General features: G+C 46.3%; 1 protein-coding gene and 1 pseudogene across 3 annotated transcripts in view; both read left to right on the top strand.

Moving 5' to 3' along the window:
* CLIP2 (CAP-Gly domain containing linker protein 2) overlaps positions 1-10,734 on the top strand; it is a 79,148-nt gene extending 68,414 nt beyond the window's left edge. For 2 of the 3 annotated variants that reach the window (XM_006918538.3, XM_025051516.1), the window contains 5 exons: positions 4-160; positions 3,224-3,383; positions 4,301-4,483; positions 4,833-4,895; positions 8,656-10,734. In XM_006918538.3, the coding sequence (XP_006918600.1) occupies positions 4-160; positions 3,224-3,383; positions 4,301-4,483; positions 4,833-4,895; positions 8,656-8,667 (575 nt within the window). In that variant the 3' untranslated portion in view covers positions 8,668-10,734. Of the gene's footprint in view, positions 1-3; positions 161-3,223; positions 3,384-4,300; positions 4,484-4,832; positions 4,896-8,655 lie in introns of those variants that run through there. The other variant, XR_003048380.1, reaches the window with a different exon arrangement.
* A 5,859-nt stretch (positions 10,735-16,593) lies between these two features.
* Positions 16,594-17,441, top strand: LOC102897784 (annotated as a pseudogene).
* The last annotated feature ends 3,617 nt before the right edge of the window (positions 17,442-21,058 follow it).

Genomic DNA, 21,058 nt, shown 5'->3' with positions numbered 1-21,058 from the left:
CAGCACTGGAGAGCAAGTGCAAGTTGGGAGAGAAGAAGGTAGATGCCCTCCAGAAGGAGAAGCGGCGCTTGGAGGCGGAGCTGGAGACCGTGTCCCGGAAGACCCACGATGCCTCAGGCCAGCTGGTCCTCATCAGCCAGGAGCTGCTCAGGAAGGAGCGGTGAGTCAGCCATGGGCTGTGTGCTCAGACCTGCCTGACCCCATCACCCAGCTGTCCTCCCTCTGGCCCTGACTCTTAACTCCACTTGACATTAGCCAGTGTTCTCCAGAGTTAGGCAAGGACAGACTGGGTGGGACAGGTGGCCAACATCACCAGTGATAACTGTACTCCCCTCTGCTATGCTCATATGAAGTTTCAGAATCCTTCTTAACACAGTTCTCCAAGCAGAGCTTATAGAAAAGATGAGTGCTTCCCAAACTTCTTGGTCTCAGGGACCACTTTTAAACTCTTTAAAATTATTGAGGATTCCCAAAGAGCTTTCGTTTATTTATTCTTTACTTACCATATTTGAAATTAAAACTGAGGAATTTAAAGATATTTATGAATCCATTTAAAAATAATAAACCAATTGTTTTTAACATAAATAACATGCTTTTGATGAAAAGTAGCTGTTTTCCAAAATGAAAAATATTTAGTGAGAAGAGTGGCATTGTTTAACATTGTGTAAATTTTTTGATCATTAGGCTTTATAGAAGACAGCTGGATTCTCATGTCTTCTGCATATTCAGTCTTTGTAATGTGTTGTTTTGGTTAACTCTATTATGAAAACCTGGCCTTAAACAGATATATAGCTGGAGAAGAGCATATTTTAAAAAAAAAAACAATCATCTTATTTGAGGTTTTTTAATGAACTGTAAAACCCATCAATAGAGTCGAGACATGAGAAGAGTGTATTTTAATATCCTTTTCAAATAATTAATATGCCACATGGCCCCAGGAAAAAATTAATGTATGATCATGAGGAATGACAGTGAAAATACTTTTCCAATTATTGTAAAAATACTTTTGACCCAGGGACCCCCTGAAAAGGTGTTGGCGACCCCTGAGGGTTCTTTGTACCATACTTTGAGGGTTCTTTGTTCCAGTCCATAGACATGGTTTGTGTGACCCATATGAGGCTTAAAAAATAGATTACCACTTAAAAATCAGAAAATTTCACATAAAAATCTAGATTTTTCCAGATTCCCTTAAAATATTAGAAGATCTGACAACACTAGGCTGACTTCCAATATGGTAACAACCAGCCATTGCTGGCGAGCACCTGTAAGCATTTGAGGTTCATGCCCTGATTTAAAGGAATCTTGTTGAAGCACAAGCATGTTTTATAAAGGAAATGCTGTCGCCTTCTCTTCCCTCCTGTAAGTCTGTTGTACAAAATGGGAGTTTCTATTCTAGATTTGCCTCACATCTAGCACCTCTCTAGAAAATTTGGCCTCACCCAAGAGGGAGATAAACAGGTGCAACTGAGCAACATTCCTTCCCAGCACGAATTAATGAACAGCCAGGCCTCTCCATCAAGGCTCCACTGCTGTCTTGCTCCCCACACCCTCCCCCATCCAAATCCGATATTTTGTTCTCAGTGTTTAGCCCAGTCTCACCTCCTCTGAGGAGTCTGTCGTTCTGCTATCAGCCAGCTCATTCCTTCCTCCACCTCATCACTCATGCAGTTCTTACCACCTTTTTGGACATTTGATGCCAGAGAATTCTGTGGGGCGGGAGTCTAAAAAGGGACCCCGATCCAGATCCAGTGACCAGGTTCTTGTCTTATGCCTTAAGAAGGAATTCAAGGACAAGACAAACAGCAAGCAGGAAAGCTCAAGGTCTGTTAAAGCAAAAGTACACACTTAAGAGAGAAATGCAGTCATACAGCGAGTCTCCCTGAGGGCTTTCATTTTCCTTGGGGGGCGGGGCCTGGAGATGTGGTACTTGCCATGCAGGTGATATTACGATGATATGATTAGCTGAAGCTGAACAAAGGGCAAAGGAAAGACGGCACAGCCTTATCCTGGAGGGGAGGGGCTGTCGCATATCCATCCTGCCTCCTGGTTTTGGCTGGTCTCCTGTGTCACCTGGAAGGGAAGAGGCAGCCCAAGGCCATCTACTCTGTCTCCAGGCCTTGCCTTATTTCTCACACCCACTCTCTTGGAGTTAAAACAGAGAGAAGGTTGAGTAAGGGACTAAGGAAAAAATTCCCGAGCCGCATCCTAGAGGGGAGCAGGGAACATCCCTAGGCTGTCTATCCTGCCTCAGTTTCAGTAAGTCCAGTCCATTCTTCAAGGCTTAGCTCACAGCTCATCTCTTGCTTGAAGCCTTTCTTGATTGAAATAGGCTGTCATGAACTACTCCATGCTCCTGAGGTGCTTACGATGGGAATAGGAGATCAGGTAAGAATATGTTGGCAGATTAAATGAAGAGATTTATTTTATTCATGCAACAGGAAATCTGGGAGTAGCTATGGTTGGCAGTTAGTTCAGTGGCTCAAAATATCAGTCCTAACACCTTTGTGGCCCTCTTGGTCATTCCCTCATGGTTACAAGGTGGCTGCTGAAGCTCCAGTCATCACATTCATAGCAGGAAGGAAGAAGAAAGGGAAAGGGGCAGTACCAGCATACTTTCACTTTGTTCTCAACTACCCATGGCCACCTAGTAAGAGTGTTTTCTTCTCTTCTGTGGCAGATACAAGCAAGGGAAAAGGCATAATGGAGTACGTCCTAATTTCTTTTTCTGCACTGATGGCAGACATTGCTAATTAACCACCGTACTCTTTTCTGCAGAGCCCCGATGTGGCCTTAGAGTCATTCTCATCAGCTACTGTCGATTAATATAAGAGTTGACATGGGAAATCCAACTCATTTGATATCAGCCATTTAAAATGCCTTGCTACATAAGCTCTCTTGGATGAATATTTTGTTTTGCTTTTCGCTTATATTTTTAGTTAAACAAATACTTTCTTTTTTAAAAAAACTTTAAAAACATTCTAGGAAAGGCCGAGTCTTCTGGACTGTCTGTCCCTAAGTCCTGGCCCCTCTTGGGCTGTGGTCGAATGGTTTCATGCCTTGTGTTTCCACTCTGGCTTCTGCTGATGCAGATGATGTTTCAATAGCCAGGGTCCCCGTCGGAGAGGCCCGTCGCTAGGCACTTAGCAAATGGCTGGAGTGTGGAAGCAGAGGGGCCAGGGCTGACAGTGGCTCCCCTGTGGCCCCCATCCCCCACCCCCTCCAGGAGCCTGAATGAATTGCGGGTATTGTTACTGGAGGCCAATCGCCACTCCCCAGGGCCCGAGAGGGACCTGAGTCGGGAGGTCCACAAGGCTGAGTGGCGGATCAAGGAGCAGAAACTCAAGGATGACATCCGTGGCCTGCGTGAAAAGCTAACAGGGCTGGTACGTGAGGGAGGGGTTGGTCTGGGGGCAGGGGAGTGCCAGGGTGGGGCTGCAACTGCCCTGCTGTCAGGCCATGGAGAGTGGTAGTAACTTCCTAGAGCCTCCCCAGGAACAGCCAAGCCACAGAGAGAGTTCAAAACCCCCTAGGGTCAGCAACACAGCTGGTGGAGGGGCCCTGGGCGGCTGCTTTTGCAGACATTGTGGTCGGCTAGTGCAAAGGGAGACTTCCTGAGTCTGACCTATCCAGAAGTAGGATGGGCTACTGCAGGGTGGCGAGTTCCCCATCCAGGGAAGTAATCAACCAGAAAGCAGCACCTTGTTCAGGGTCCTGCTGTGGGGACTCACACATGACTGTCAGGAAAGAGGGGGCAAGTTTGTGTGGGAATGAGGCAGGTGTGTCTCTGGGGACCATGATCTATGGGGCAGCTGCGTCCTGTTGGGTAGGGCAGGAGGGATAGAGGGGGCACTGCGAGAGAGAGTCAGATGGCTGGAGGGTAAGAGATGAGATGAGGTGAGGCTGTGGGTCTGGGGGTGAAGAGGAGGGACCCACATAAGACAGTGTGGAGAGAGTGGAAGGAAAGAAAGGAGGAGCCTGGATTTTGGGACTTGGAGCGTGTGAAGCATCTGACAGAGCCTGGGAATTCAGAGCCAGGGCCAGGGCAAATGCTTCAGTGAAGACTCTCAGGGGAAGAGGGAGGACTGAGGGACGTCCCCTGATGCTCAGGACCTGCCCAGAGATGAGGTGGAGCCAGAGAGTTTCCTGCCTAGAGGAGAGGCCACCTTCCCCTGACACACACACGCGCGTGCACACACACACGCGCGTGCACACACACACGCGATGCACACACACACACGCGTGCACACACACACATGCGCACTCCCACTCCCACACTCTTCCTCTCTCTGGCTGCTTCCAGGACAGAGAGAAGTCGCTGTCAGATCAGAGGCGCTACTCCCTCATTGACCCATCCGCGCCTGAGCTCTTGCGACTGCAGCACCAGCTGATGAGCACGGAGGATGCACTACGGGACGCCCTGGACCAGGCTCAGCAGGTGGAGAAGCTCATGGAGGCTATGAGGAGCTGTCCTGACAAGTGTCCGGTGAGCCATGGGTCAGGGCTGGGCTGACCAGGTGGCAAGCCAGGAGGCAATGTCCTTGTGGAACATGGCCCTGTCCTGGGAACCCTGGTCTGAAGGGGAGAGACACAGGCATGCCCTTTGGGAACCAAAGGGAACATGGCTTTATCATGAGGATCTCAGACTTAGGGGAGAGATGCAGCCCTGCTCTGGGAGCCTTGGTTTTCCGGGGTCCTGGGACCCCATTCTGAAGAGCTCCGGTCAGAGTTTGGAGCCTGAGATGATTCTGTCAGGAAGACCTCGCCATCTAGTGGACGAACCAGGAACTGCTGCCTGATGAACCTCGCTCAGCATCTGCCCATGACTCTTACAGGCCATCACCAATTCCGGTTCTGCAAACGGCATCCACCAGCAAGACAGGGCCCACAAACAAGAGGTAAGGGGCACCCTGGCCCCTGGGAGACACCCTGGCACTCCCACAGCTCTCCTGTATAGGCAGAAAAAAATGCCAAAAAGTCACCAAAAATACAAAGATGCATTATGCAAAGGCTTTACAATAGGGTCTCTCACAGAGGGACTGGTGCAGTCAACCTTGATTCAGTATTCATCCTACTGTTTAAACCTCCAACCTTGATTCAGTATTCATCCTACTGTTTAAACCTTGTTTCCTTTAAAAAAAAAAAAAAAGAAAGAAAGAAAGAAAGAAACTTATAAAGTAATACATGCTTTTTGGGAAACTTTTGGAAATATATATATACACACACACACACACACACGCACACACACACACACACACACATACACATTCATATATTTATATATATACACACACACACACACACGCACGCACACACACACACACACACACACACATTCATATATACTTATATATATATATTTGAAAATACCAGTAGCCCCCTACTCAGAGAGGAATAAGGTTAATGTTTTTAAGTGATCTCCTTCCTGAACTTTCCTAAGCATGTGTGTGTATGTGCATATACATATACAGGTACAATCAATTCTCATTATTCACAGATTCCATATTTGCGAACTTGCCTACTCACTAAAATTTACTTGTAACCTCAAAATCAGTATTTGCAGCAATTTTATGGTCATTCATGGACATGTGCAGAGCAGAGAAAAATTTGAGTTGCTAGACCCACGTGTTCCCAGGTGAGGGGTGACAGGGCTATGCTCTGCCTTCTTGTTTCATTCTGTAAACATATCCTTTTTGTAGTCTATCTAGTGCCACATTTTTCATATTTTTGTGTTTTTCTTGGGGATTTCTGTTGTTTAAAATGACAGTGCTGAAGTGCTGTCTAATGTGCTAAGCACAAGAAGACAGCTGTATGCCTTACGAAGAAACTGTGTGTTAAATAAGCCTCTTTCAGACATGAGTTATACAATAAGTCCTCACTCATCATTGTCGATAGGTTTTTGGAAACTGCAACTCTAAACAAAATGACATACAACAAACCAGTTTTACCGTTGGCTAATCAATATAAGCAAGAGTTAAGTTCTTGCGTCATAGTTCTGGTCACGAAAACATCACCAAAATTCTAAATAAAGACCCCAAACACTTCTAATATTAAACATCGAAATAAGTGTGAGCTATGTATACATTTAAAAAGATGAATAAAAACAAACGAGCTAATTATTTTCCAACCCTCTCATTCCAGATCAGGGTGGAGAGTGGCCAGAGTCTCTCCCAGCAGCTCAGGGTGCAAGGCAGGACCCACCCTGGACAGGACACCACTCCGTTGCAGCACCATTCACACCCACACTCAGACTAGGACAATGTAGACATGCCAGTGAACCTCATGTGCACATCTTTGGAACGTGGGACAAAACCAGAGTGCGCAGAGAGCACCTACGCAGACAGAGGAGGTCATGCGCATGCCCCAGAGACAGTGGCCCTGGCTGGGAATCGATTTTTTTTTTCTCATCAATATTATAATGAAGCAATGTTATTCAAGGACCTTCTGTACCATTGGCCTTGAGTTCATTGTTAATGAGTCAACAATATATATTACACAGACTCACACATAAAACATGGTTATGTGTCGATTAGTTGACGAAAACATGATCAGAGGCTCGTAGGAACCTAACCCTGTATTTCCCCCAGGATCCATGGCAGTATTCACTCATTCAGCATTGGTGATGACTTTACAGAACATAACTACTGTGAATAATGAGAAACTGTTTTATGTATATATGTATGTATGTACGTGTGCGTGTATACATTAACTTTTTATTTGGAAATAATTTCAAAATTACAAAAAAGTTGCAAGAATGAAAATAGTCCCTAGAATTTCATATACTTTTTCCCTTATAACATAGTAACATTTTATCTTTTCCCTCATAACACTGTAAACATTTTGCCCCATCTGCTTATCTTTTACTCTTTGTATGAAGATATGTATGTAATACCTATAATTTTTTTCTCAGCCTTTTGAGTATGATTGCATGTGTCGTGGCTCTTAACACTTGAGTCTATATCTCCTGATATAAAGGACATACTTTTCCATAATCACAGAACAGTTATCTATCTCAGCAACTGTAACGTTGACACAAGAGTTATATCCAATCTATTCTCCATACTCATTTTCTTCAGTTGACCTAGGAGCATCTTCCATCTTTTTCCTCTCAGTACAGGATTCACTCGAAGGTTGAGTTAGCTTATTGCATTTAATCGTTATGTCTCTTTAATCTCCTATAATCAGGAACATTTTCTTAATTTCTCTTTGAGTTTTATGACACTGGCATTTTTGAAATATAGTCCCCACTCCTTTTTTTAATAGAAGAGTCCTCATTTTGAGTCTGTCTGATGGGTTCTCATAATCGGAGCCAGGTTCTACATCTCAGGCCGGAGCACTTCATCAATATTGTGTCCTTTTCCTGGCATCCCAACTGAGGGCGTGACATCCATCTGCCCTTCATTCCTGATGTGAATTTTGATCACTTGATCAAACAAGGAGTTATCTGATTTCTCCACTGTATAGTTATTGGTTTTTTCCTAATGAGTAGTCTGTGGAGAGAGACTTTGAGACTGACACCCTGTTCCTCACTGAATCCCCACTCCACCTCCAATGTAGCCTCCATGGATGGCTCTTGCCTGAGCCAGTCTTCACTGTGATGGATGCAAGCAGCACATACAGCATTTTAATATAATAGGACACATACTCTATGTTCAATTTCATCTTCTGTTTTCACTGAATATTCTAAGCATTAGCGTTTTCTCTCTTAAGCAATCTCTGTAAATTCTATGTTTTATAAAATCGTGGGTGTAAAATTGATTTTCTAGAACTTTGTGGGCCTGAAGGGTGCCTGTGACTCCCATGATTGTCATGTCTTTGCTTCAACTATTACGTTTTAAGGGGGTGCCTAGTGCCCCCACCCAACAGTTAACCCCTGGCCTTCACTGACAGTGTTATAGGCACCCACCGGGGGCCCAGGTGCCAGCCTGATTAGGTCAGAAGAGCCCAGCTCTGCCTCTGTCTCTAGTTTGCTGTGTGACCTTGGGCAGGTGAGGCTGGAGCGGGGGAAGGAACTCATCCTTCCAACCCAGACAGTAGAACCCCCGGCCACAGGGGCTCACCTGAAGACAGAAGAATCTTGGCCACAGAATCTGCCAAGGGCCAGGCCTGTGGGTGAGGGACAAAAGGAGAAATGGGTTGGGGAGAGGAGGAGACCCTACATCCGACCTGCAAGCAGGGCAGAGGCACAGAGCTGTACGGAGGAGGAGTGACGGGGTTGTCTGCAGAGTAGCCACCCGTGCTAGCCACCCTGGGAACTGATATTGGTACCTTATGTGGCTTTGTCCTCCCAGCAATCCTAGGAGGCACATGGGGTCATCCCATTTTACAGTCATGAAAACCAAGGCCTGGAGTCTTACCTCCAATTTTCATTTTCTTGGTTCCAGTCTCTACACAGGCACTCAGGGCTCTTTATAAACCCACCTGCTCTTGCCTCTTCTCCTCAACTTCCTCTAAACAGCTCCCACCCCACCTCCTGTCTTACCATGCCTCAAGCACACAGCAAAGAGACTTTTCCTGCCCCAGGGCCTTTGCCAATGCTGTCCCCTCTACCTGGCACGTGTGGTCTCTCCTCCCCCAGCCCTCCCCCACCCTCTTTTTTACCTGACCCACTCTGCCATTTCTGTAGACACTTGCTGATCAAGCCCTTGCTCTCTCCAGGACAAGCACTGACCCTGAGGGACACCTTGGAACAGCCCGGTCGGCACCAGAGCCCCTCCGCTCTGCCCCAGCGGCGCCCGCCTCCAGGCAGGGGCCAGGACTGTCGCTTTGGAGATGAGAACAGTGTTTGTAACAGTAACATACCCTCCGCCGTGGACAATCCCCCACCCCGACCCCCCACCGGACCAGGAGGATTCCTCAAGCACGACCTTCCACAGAAAGTGGCACAGCCCTGGACTGGCCCCCGGGACCTTCAGCCTGGACACCCAGGACACCCCGGCAGTTTTTGGAGCGTGTGTGGGAAGACTGAGGCAATCCAGCCAGGCCCTTCTCCCCAGAACCATCTTGGCCCCCGGTCGTGTCTCTGCCCTCCCTTTCTTCCCCTCCTTCTCCTTGGTCCCTCTCAGACCCCAGAGAGCCATCTTCCCAGGAAAGCATCAGAGGATGTCCAGCTTCTCCTTTCAGGCACCGAGGTGGGCAGTCCAGTCCTCAGGAGCCAGGTGGAGACCCCCTTTTCTCCATTCACTTCTGGGCCACGGCAGTCCCTGAGGCTGCTTGTCCCCACATCCTGAGTCTCCTTCAAGCAAGAGTGCAAGTTCCCCTCAGCCTGTCTGCCTAGCAAGGTCCCAGGTTCAAGGTGTTGGAGGGCAAGGCCTTTCTTCTCCCAACACTAACACCCACCCACCCACACACACACACACACACAGAACTTCAAGCTGCTGGCCAGAGGGTGGTCACCAAGGCCAGGAGCCACAGTATTAGGAAAGTTTGGAAGCCCGCCACGCCTTCCCCCGCCCCCCACCGTACTGACCTGGCTTGCAGCTGGAGCAGGGGACTGCAGGGCTACCCAGAACAGGGCTGCAGGTGTGTTTTGACTGGTCAGTAATACAGCGTCCCCTGGGCTGACTAGATGTTCCATAACTGGGCCTCCCACCTGCAGGTGTGCCCGTGTAGTCCCTGATGTATACAGCCACTGACCCTTGGCGCATGCACACTCAGAGGGGTCATGCGTGCGCACGTGGCCATGCAGGTGAGGTGTTTGTTGTCAGCCACACTCAGGCCATGTAGATGCACACGCTTGGGTTCCAGGACTGAGCCCCAGGCCTGGCAGGGCTGTGCCTGCACACACCACAAACATTCTTGCAATGTGGCACATACACACCCAGGTACATGTGGGTGAGTGTTCAGAGATGTGTGTGCCAGGCACACACATCAGAATGCACAGGTACCAACAGCCCCTTTCAGTCTTACCAGGCACGTACCTGCCCAGAGCTTTTTAAGCCTTATCTCCCGTAGCCAGGAAAAGAACCTAACGGATATTGTTGGCAAGAAAAATCTAACCGTCTCTCCCTCTTTCTCTCAAGATCTGCTGAGTTTCTCCAGGCTTATGAGCAGTGGGAAAAGTCAGCTTTGCCCCAACAACGCCCACCTCTAGAGCTGGAGGGCCTGCAGGTTACTGCCTTATGCCGCAGCATAACGCAGAGGGCCTACTCCGACTCCCCCAGCTCAGGGAGTTTTCACTTGGGGCCCTCCCCTGCCTGGGGCTGTAGGGGAAAGCCTGGTGCCTCATCATGGTGTTCCCGAGGTACGTCAGGACAGGAATGCAGCCCATGACGCCGCCCAGGTAGCCTCTGAAGGCTCCCAGGTACAGGGGGTGGTGCCCATCCTGCAGGCAGCCAGTTAAGTCTCATCGGCCCACTGCCCTCTCCCCACCGGCTTTCGGTAGCTCTCGCATGCGGTTTTAACATCATGTAGAAGCGATGCTTTACCGGCCTAACCCAGAGTCAAATACTATTTCCAGCAAAATCAGGCAGCTCGCCCACCCACAGGAGGCGCTGATTAGTTTACTAACAGCCAAAGGCCCACACTGGGAAGAGCTGAGTACCCTCTCCCTGTGGGCTTGCAGGTGACAGGTGTCAACAAAGCGATTTCCCAGTGAGCATCTCCGCCTGCCCAGTGTGGACTCAGCCATGCCCCTTCCCTAAGCCCTCCCCTCACCCTTCCCCTCCCCCAAGTGGAATTGTTAAAGTGTGGCGAGTTTGTGCTCAAGACAATAAAGTTTGTGACTGAGGTCCAGGATCCCTGCAGTCGTCTACTCCTCTGTCCTGAGCTTCCCAAGCCTCTCCTGGATTGTGGACATCCTGGTGCCAGGGCTTGGCCTTGATACTGCTCCCGGGGGGCTTCTAGCTAATTTGACTCAGGTGTGAGTGGCTGATGAGGGCCTCAGAGGGCCTGGCATTGAAGAAATCCGGGGCTGAGCTGCCTTGTTTAGATTTGAATTTGAGTCTTGAGAGGAAAGAATCTTATTTGCCGCAGCTCTTTGAGAGGGGCGAGGGTTTGAATTTGAGTGTTAGAGTTATAAATGGGCCCAAAAGAAAAATCTCCTTGATAGGCAAAATAGTGCTGGATCGGCTAACACAAGTTTGTTAAGTTAGATGAGAACGCTTACAACTTTAGCAAGCTAATTCTATCTCCTGCAGCAAGCTGTCGATAGATCAAATGAACAGCCAGCATTTGCAAGCTTTGTGGATTATTTTACAGGCTTTGCAGTTGAGGTTGTCTCCCTGGGAGACTGAATGAGGCTCTCCAGGCTAAGCTGAATGTGTCCGGAAGCGTCGTGCCCTTTCTCAGGAGCTATATCGACGCAGTCCTGGAGGAAGTGGTGGGACTGCCCAGGGGGGCCAGGAGTTGAAGGAGAGGGCTGTGTGCGCAGGTGTGGACAGGGCGAAGGGATCCCATGAAGGACTCTGCAGAGCCACTGCTACCCTGAGGGGGCAAAGCAAAGGGGCTGTGACAAACTGGGCAAAAGCTGCAGCTGTGGAGAGGACCCAGCAAGCCGCATGGCCCAGCAGGGAAGGAGCTGGAAGAGTGAACGCGCCTGCCCGTCCTCCCGCCCTCCTGCCACCCCGCCCATTCGCTGAACCCAGCCCAAAGCCAAGGCAAGGGGGCCTGTTGGAAGGCGAGAGGCCAGCCCCTGCGCACAGCCAGGATGGAGGGCGTGCAGAGTGGGTCTGGGGGTGGGGAAAAATGGAAAGCAATCAACACAGCATTCATCAAGAGACATATTTTGGTAAATTTAAACAGTGCCCTATTCTCTGGGCTTCTGCTACGTAAAATATAAATGGTCTCTGTCCTTCCAGAACTTTCTTACTAGCCCGGCATTTGAAATTCAAAGAGCTGCTACAAAAAAGTTTCTTTCCTCTTGAGATTTACCAAACGCCATCGTGACCCACGGTTTTTTCTTCATTTCACCTGAGGTTTAGCCCAATCACTTGAGTTGATGACACTAAATGTGTCACTGTCGCCTGGCTAAAGTGTTTTCGCAACCAGTTTAACCTTCACTGGGAACTCCACAGCACGGCATGCTATCAGAGAAGAACAAGGCCCCCACTCACTCGTGGGCTCCCAGGCCAGCAGTTGGGGTAACCCTGGCTGCTGTGAAGGAGAGGGTGCTGGGTGGGGGAAGAAGGAGGGAGGGAGCAGGCAGGGACTGTCATGGGGAGAATGGGAGGCTGGCCTCTTGGGCGAGGTCTGGGGGCAGGGCTCCAGTACAAGGCTTACCTACTATCACCAAAGCTGAGAGGGCCTGAAATGAGATCAGATGGCAAAGGACTTGACTCTCACAAAAGGAGCTTCCTGAGGCCTTGTCTGCCCAGGGCATGGCATCCAGGAGGTATAGGGCGGAAGGAAGACACCTGAAAGGACTTAAGGCCTCCTGAGGGCGGGGAGAGTGTTGTTGCACAAGGTGGCTATGATAGACTATTACCCAGAGCTGCCCTCAGGGGCTCCCAGTCTGGAGGCAGGAAGCTCCAGGCACCGGGTGGGGGCGTGCTTCAGGGAGGTGTGTGCAAAGCTGAGGGCCTGGAGGGTAGCCTTGACCTTCAGAGCTGCAATCCTGGGGGTGAGAGGAGTCATCTCTGACAGGACCCCTCTGGAAAGAGCACAGGCACTGCACACCCTTGGGGTCCAGCCCAGCCAACCACTCTCTGGCTGTGTGGGCCATGCCCATTGCTCAACTTCCCTGTGCCCTAGGGTTCTCATCTGCAAAATGGGGAAAATAAAAACGACCTTGTGCACGGTGGGGTCTAAATGAGACCCCAGAGAAGCCCTTAGACTAAAGGCTCCACCTGGTGGTTTCTTCAACTCTCCCAGCCTAGCAGGGAAGTTGCCCCTTCTCCATCTGCAAGAGAGCATCTGTGGGTCCCTGGGAGCCCCCACCTCAGTTTGGTGGGCCCCTCGATGGTCCAGATTGGGAGACAGCAGATTGCTCACGTGATGTGAGAGGAGCTCCAAGAGCTCAGTGCAGCCGCTCACTGCTGCCACAGGCATCCCTGCATTGATGCTGCAGGAGCCAATGGGCAGGTCTCCCGCTGAATGGGATCTGGCTTACGGTAGGAGGGGGCCGGCTGGTGGGAGGGGGTTGGGAGCCAGCCATTCCAGACAGAGGGCATCCCCATACCCCTCTTACACTGACTTTTCTAACTTTTAAATTTTCGGATAATTCCAGACTTTAAAGAACTGCAAAAATAGTAGCATTCCCATACACACCCTTCGACAGTGACCCTCTTGCACAACTACAGTTCAATGATCCAAACTAGAAAACTGACATTGGCAGGATACTATTGACGAAAGTACAGACTTTATTTGGATTTCACTGGTGTTTCCTCTAATGTCTCTTTTCTGTTCCGGGATCCCATAAAGGATCCATGTGGGACATATTCGTCATGTCTTCTTAACCTCCTCCAATCTGTAACAGTTTCTCAGAGTTTCCTGGTCTTTCATAACCCTGGCACACTTGAAGAGCACTGAAGTTATTTTATCAAATGCTCCTCAGTCTGGCTTGTCTGGTGTTTTCTCATGATTGGATTGAGCACAGAAGTCATGTGCCTTCCCAGTGCACCGTATCAGAGGCACCTGATTCGATGTCTGTGATGATCACTTGACTAAGGCGACGTGCACAAAGAAGTGTAATCGGACAGTGGAGAATCCTGGCACACAGCACCAGCGTTCTCCACCATCACGTTACTTTTTCCCTTAGTAATTCATAACTACTTGGGATGAGATACTCTGAGATTATGCAAATATCCATTTGCTTCTCAAACTTTCACCACTGATTTTCACATCCATTCGTGAATCTCGCCTGAGGCAATTTTTACTGTGATATTCTAATAGTGATTTTCTAGTTCCCTCATTCTTTCTCCATTGATTAACTGGAATACTTCTGTAAGGAAGAGTTGTCCCTTCTCCCCCGTTTGTTTATTTATCCAGTTATTTATTTCACTATGGACTAATGGACTAAATATAATATTGGGTTATTATCCAATATTATATTTACTTTGTTGTTCAAGTTGTGTGATTTTGGTCATTGGGGGCCCTTTCAGTTGGCTCTCCTATCTCTTTGACATGCCCCATCCTTTTGCTTTTTTAAGGACTTCCTTACTTTCTGGTACTACAGTATTCTCCAAATTCATCTTGTATCTTCCCTGCCACGGCCCTGGAATCAGTCACTGAGATATGAACCTAAAACACAAGTAACCAAAGGGCGAAAACAGATGACTTGGACTTTAACAAAATTTAAAACTTTTCTGCTCCAAAGAGTGCCCACCAAATGTGAGAAAACGTTTGCAAATCATGTATCTGATAAGGGTCGCATCTAGAATATATAAGGAACACTTTCAACTCACAATAAAAAGGCAAATAATCCAATTAAAAAATAGGCAAAGAATCTGAATACACATCTTTCCAGAGAAGATACACAGATGTCCAATAGCACATGAAAAGATGCTTAGCTTCATTAGTCATTAGGAAAACGCAAATCAAAACCTCACTGAGTTACCACTTCACACCTACTAGGATGGCTAAAGAAAAAAGACATACATTAACAAGTGTTGACGAGGAGGTGGAGAAATTGGAACTCATACATTGCTGGTGGGAATGTAAATGATCCAGTCACTTTGGAAAACAGTTTGGCGATTCCTTAAAATGTTAAATATAGAATTGCCATGAGAGAATTTGAGATCTTGCTCTCCAGGATATGTCATTGGTTTGGCTCAAATAAACTCATAAAAATTAAAATAATAATAAAAAAAGAATTGCCATTATAAACCAGCCATTCCATTCCTAGGTATATCCCCAGTATAAATTAAAACATATTCACACAAACACTTGTATATAATATGTTCAGAACAGCATTATTTATAATAGCTAAAAAGTAAAAACAACACAAATGTCCATCAATGGATAAACAAAATAATATATCCACACAATGAATGTTATTCAGCCATAGAAAGGAATGAAGTACTAATATATACTCCAACTCGGATAAACCTCCAAACTAAGTGAAAGAAGCCAGAGAGACACACAAGGTCACATATCATGATTCCGTTTATAGGAAATGTCCAGAAGAGATAAATCCATAGAGACGGGAAGCAGGTCGCTGGTTGCCAGAGTCTGAGGGGAAGGGGACGTGGGGAGAAACAGCTCAATGGATACGAGGTTTACTTAGAATTTATGAAAATGTTTTGAAACAAGATAGAGGTGATGGTTTCACAACTTTGGGAATGTACTGAATGCCTCTTTAAAATGATTAATTTTATGTTATGTTTGCTTCAGTAAGCTTTTTTTTAAGAAAAAACTTTGCATTATGATAATTGCCATGTACCAGTAAGATTGTGGAAAGATTGTGATTTATTAATATTCATGCCAAACTGTATTAGGAATCTGTTAAATAATGGTGTGTCCACATGTTCATTCGTTCAGATAATGTCTGGGAAAAGATCAGTTGATGCAACTTAACATGTTAGCCGGAGAAAGAAGAGAAAATACCAAGAATCATTTCAGCAACTGCACTAGACTTGGGGTGAGGGGAAGGCTGTGCAGATGGTAAATTAATTTTTTTTTTCATTTTTAATTGTGGTAAAAATCACATAACATAGAATTTAACATCTTAACCATTTTAAAGTATACAATTCAGTAGTGTTAACTATATTCACATAGTTTTGCAACGGATCTCTAGAATGTTTTCATTTTGCAAAACTGAAACTCTGTATCCATTAAACACTACCTCTCTATCCCTCACCTCTCCCTGGCACTCACCATTCTACTTTCTGTGTCTGTAAGTTTAACTACTTTAGATATCTCATATAAGTGAAATCATACCATATCAGTCCATTTGTGACTGACTTCTTTCACTTAGCATAATGTCCTCAATCAAGGTCCATCTACATTGTCACAAATGGCAGGATTTTATTCCCTTTTTAATGCTGAATAATATTCCATTATGTATATATATATATGTATATATATATATATACATATATATACTATGTTTTCTTTTTTCATTTGCTACTACCTATCATTTTCTTTTTTTAGCTTTTATTAAGGTATAATTTACAAATAAAAAGTTATATATATATATTTAAGGTGTGCGTTAAATACATGTTTTAATACATGTATATATTACGAAATGCTTACCATGATCAAGCGAATTAAACGCATCAAAGTTACCATTTTCTGTGTAGTGAAAATATTTAAGATCTACTCTCTTAGCAAATGTCAGGCATACAATACACTACTATTAATCATAGTCCTCATGCTGTACATTAGAATCTGTTTGATGTCGCTTGATTTAGAAGTTAGAAGGGATGATAGTTAGTTTGCGATATGCACATATATGAAATAGTCATATTGTATACCTTAAACTTATACAATGTTATGTGTCAATTATATCTCAGTAAAGCTGGGGAGGAAATGACACAATGTTTCTTTTGGGAAAAAAATCTTAATAAAAAATAAATTTGAAAAATGTTATGACGGAGTCAAATGCAGAACCAGGGAGTAATGGGGGCTGGTGCTCAGCTTACTTGGCCTGGGTTTGTGCCCATGACCACCATCCCACCACAGTGTCCTGGCCATCCAAGGGCAGCAGAGAGGGCCACCATGCCAGAGTCTGGCAAGGAGCAGTGCTGTGCGCTGGAGGTGCTGGCGTCCACCCTCCCTGCCTCTGTCCAGCTCCAGGCCTGCTCTCGTTCTCTCCCTGTCATGCTGCAGGATGTGAGGGAGATGGGTAAAGAAGGCTTCGACAGTGTCGTTACCAGGAAATCCCCCCAGCTTCACCATTACTCTGACATCTGAGGCTGAAGAAAATGATGAAGCTGTCTAGACTACATTCAAGTTCACTACATTCACATGCAGTGAAAAATACCCGAAAGAATTCCCCCTTTATGTAGTATTCTCTAGAAGAGAATCTAAAACACAAGGATGTCTCTGACATTTTTAAATTAGCACTATGGGCAAAAGAAACCCTCAGCGTGGTCATGATCTTAACTTTATTGTCTGCCTTGCAAGAAAAATTAAATGAAATAGTAGATCAAATAAACACCAGAAGAAAAAAAAGACAGAATATGCAACGGAAAAACAGGAGCCACAAAGCAATTATTCCATGGTGTTCCGTTACAATTAACAATTTCTCAAGTTGGAAGGTCAAGTTTGACATGGGACTCTTGGAAATTAGAAAGAAATCAGTGGAAAAAGAACAAGAAGAAAAAAATCATTAAGTAGGAAACAGTAATTTGAAACAGATCATGATCTTCAGGCATCTGATGTCCGGTTGCAGGAAGTGCCGCAAACACGTGGAGGTGGATGAGGCTTTGTGCCAGGAAATGGGTGACTTGGAGCAAGAGGGTTAGGAGGATGGTCCGGGCTACAATCTTGCTGACCAGAGAGTGATCAATGGCCTGTCCCCATCTGCAGGCATGGTATCTGAGGCTACCCTGAAAGTGTTTTGAATTTTTATGTTCTTTTTTCTAAGAAAAAATAATTTTCAGAAGGATATTCTTTTGATAACTTTCATCATTAAATGTAATAAGCTGACCTTAAAATTTCGAATAGAAGAAAGAAGTAATAAGGGCTTTGGTTTTCAGGTGGAGAAACTACAATGCAGCCTCTGCCAACTTGCCAATACAATAACCACATTTCTTAGTTCCAGGTATACAACATGATTGGCTATATGTATATATCATGAAATGATTATCACAAGTCTAGTTAACATCCATCACCATACATAGTCACAGTTTTTGTCTTGTGTTGAGAACTTTTAAAATCTATTCTCTTAGATGCAACACAGTATTATTGACTGTAGTCATCATGCTGTGCATTACATCCCACGACTTATTTATTTTGTTACTGGGAGTCTGTACCTTCTGACTTCCTTCACCTATTTTGCCCACCCTCCATGCCCTGCCTCTGAAAACCACCAATCTGTTCTTTATATCTATGGTTTGGTGTTGTTCTGTTCAGTTTCCACATATAAGTGAGATAATATGGTATTTGACTTTATCCACTTTCCTCTTGATGCACAACTGAGTTAGAAATATTGTATGCTATACCCATGAAGACACAGGAAAAGCAAAAGGTTCATTATAACACCATACAATAAGATGGACAGACAACCTGATGCCAGGATCTGGGAGGTCTGACGACAGTAATCAAGCCTCTGTGTCCTGTGACCCAGACCTCAGGGGACTTCACGTGTGCCGGGGAGTGGGGCCGCCCCAGGGGAGGTGCGGGGGGAGGTGCCAGGATGGGATGCCAAGCAGAGGCACACACGGAGGGTCACACTGAGGAACTGGGCTCCCACCCACACTCCACATGGGAATTGAAAACTGGACCACAGGAGTGAGCAAACAGAGCCCTCACTCTGAGCTATTCCCAGACCAGAGAGTCAGGAAAGAGGGGGTAAAAAACTCAGCAGTATAGGACCTAGAAAAACACTGCAGAAAAAATGAAAGAGAATGGCATTGGGAGACGAGGAGCAGAAAAACAAACCTCTGAAAACAATTTACCTCAGAATCCAGAAGAATTACAGATGTGCTCCTGAAGACACGTGAGATTTCTGTTTCTGACAATATAGCAGGCGAAACTTTGTTTTTTAAAAAAATTCCTCTTCATAGAATTTCTCCTGTTGTGATTTGCCAGTTAAAATATAACACATGTGCTTTTAAAGCATATGCTGAGCTTGCAGGAAAGTACAGTAAATCCCCAAGGGCTGAAAACCAAGATCTGGAACCCAGAGTGGTAAGCCAATGCGTTAGCTGCAGCTGCCCGGAGCATTTGCCCGTGTCGGAAACCCAAAGGCTGGGGATTTCATGGCCACAAGGCGCTCAGAGGACAAGGCTTGGCAGGGTGGAAAACTGGAACCAAGATGCCCACCAGAAGTCAAAAACTACGCAACTATGACCTTCCTAGAAGTATGGGCTAGAAAATCTTTGCCCAGGCAAAAGGAGGGGACAAGAAACTTGAGTGTCTTGGCCTAGACTCTGGGTGGGGGAAACAAAAAATCACAGACTTTCCAACAACCCAAGCCTCATGAGAGAGTGGAGTTTAAATTTGTGCCACTGAGGTAATTTAGGGACTACTAAGCCGGCAGATGACTTTGAAGTGGTCCTGCTACAGAGCACCTGGCAGAAACCAGAGCAAGTCCACTCTGATGGAATGTGCCATCACCCGGGCCTCTGGGACTCCCACTGAACAGAAGCTCACACTCCAAAATTTAACCATACGCAAAGCAAAAGCCAACAAAAGCCAGGAGAAAAAGAACTTCAGATGCTGGAATTGCTTTATCTTTAAGTTGCTTTATCTTTAAGTTTTAAAGAAATAAGATTCTTTAAAACAGGAGCAAGGAGCATGACACTATCAAGGAAAGAAAAAAAGAAAAAAGACCAGACTCGTTTGAAAAGATCTAATTAGAACTTCTAAAATGAAAAATCTCATCGCTGAACTTAAAATTCAATAGATATTTAAAACAAAATATTAAATAAAGCTGATGGGGAATTGGAAAACTAGAGATAGGTCTGAAGAGATTACCCAGAGGTGGAAAATGGAAAGGACTGGTTCAGATTCACAAAGGAGCCTACCGAGGCCAAACGCCTGGAATCGTGCCTGGCATCGTGCTCGATAAATATTTACTGAGTAAATAAGAGACAGAGAATAAAAGAAAGGCTAATATGTGCCTCGCTGGGTTCCAAAAGAAAATAAAATTGAAGAGAGACATTATTTAAAGAGGAAACAGCTGAGAAATTTCCAGAATTGACAAAATATATAAATATGAAATGCAAAGAATCACGATCATCATAAATAAAAAGAAGTCCGCATTTTGTCATATTTTATTAAATCTGCAGAACGCCAATGACAAAGATCCAAGCAGGACTCACAGGGTGTAGTCATAGCAGCAACTTTATCTTTGTCTCTTTATTTGTCATGAAGCCTATTCAAGTGGGGGTGCTCTTGCCCCTGACCCTGCACAAGACTTGGGCAGGCCCCTCCGCCTCAGTCAACATTCAAAGGTAAGAGAGTACAAAGGTCATTTTGATTGCAAGCATCGTCTCAGTTTACGACTTAAAATGTTAGGCACAACTTAAAATGTCCACTGTTTTCCCCAACCTCGAGGAAGGCATAACGAGCTCTCCAAGGGGTCTTCCTAAAGCCCCTCCTACGAGGCTTTGAGGCTTTGGTTGGGAGGTAGGCACCCTGCCCTCCCCCAGAAGGTGGGACTCACCACACAACTCTCTCCAAGCCAGTGATTCTCAGCTCCCTGGGGGATATCTGGCAATTTCTTGAGACACTTTGAGTGGTCCCAACTGGGGGGTTACTACCGACATCTCATGGTTAGAAGCCAAGGGTGCTGCTGGGTAGCCTGCAGTACACAGGACAGGCCTCCAGAACAAAGAATCACCTGGCTTAGAAACGTCAGTAGTGCTGCCTTTGAGAAATGCTGCTCTAAAGCAGTCCTCCTCTGATTCTTTCTCATCTGCCAAGAATGGGACTCCTTTTATACTCCCGATAGGGTAAACCACATCCTGCATCTGTCAATGAGAGGCAGTGCCATGCAGTGATTGAGACCCAGGTTCCATCTCTGACTCACCAACTTACCTGTGGCCCTGGGCAAGGCCTCAGTTTCCTCATCTTTAAAGTGGGAAGCACGATCCCCAGGCGTGGGGGTCACAGAGGGAAATGTTGGGAATCATGAGTTGGGCAGAGGTCAGGGGAGCATCCTTCTTGGGTCACTCCTCCGGGGGTGGGGTCAGGCAGGTCCCTCCCTTCAGAGATTAAGTAGAATCTGGAGCAGCAGTGCGTGGGTGCAGGGTTGATCCACTGTGGACTGCAGCAAGGAGCAGTGTCCTCATGACACCTCCGCTCCGATGTGCACAACGCTGGCCCTTGGAGAGCAGCCCGTTGGGACATGAAAGGAACCTGAGCAGGCTTAAGAATGAGAACATCTGGGCTTGAATTACAGCTCAGCCACTTACCTGGTTTATGACCTTTGCCAGACCCCTATACTTCCCTGAGCCTCTGCTTTCCCATCTCCATTGTGGTCAGGACAGTGAAACACACTGCACAGGGTTGT

This window comes from Pteropus alecto, unplaced genomic scaffold (genome assembly GCF_000325575.1).
Source record: "Pteropus alecto unplaced genomic scaffold, ASM32557v1 scaffold68, whole genome shotgun sequence".
NCBI classification, from domain to species: Eukaryota; Metazoa; Chordata; class Mammalia; order Chiroptera; family Pteropodidae; genus Pteropus; species Pteropus alecto.
This window is presented reverse-complemented; position numbering and strand designations above follow the sequence as displayed.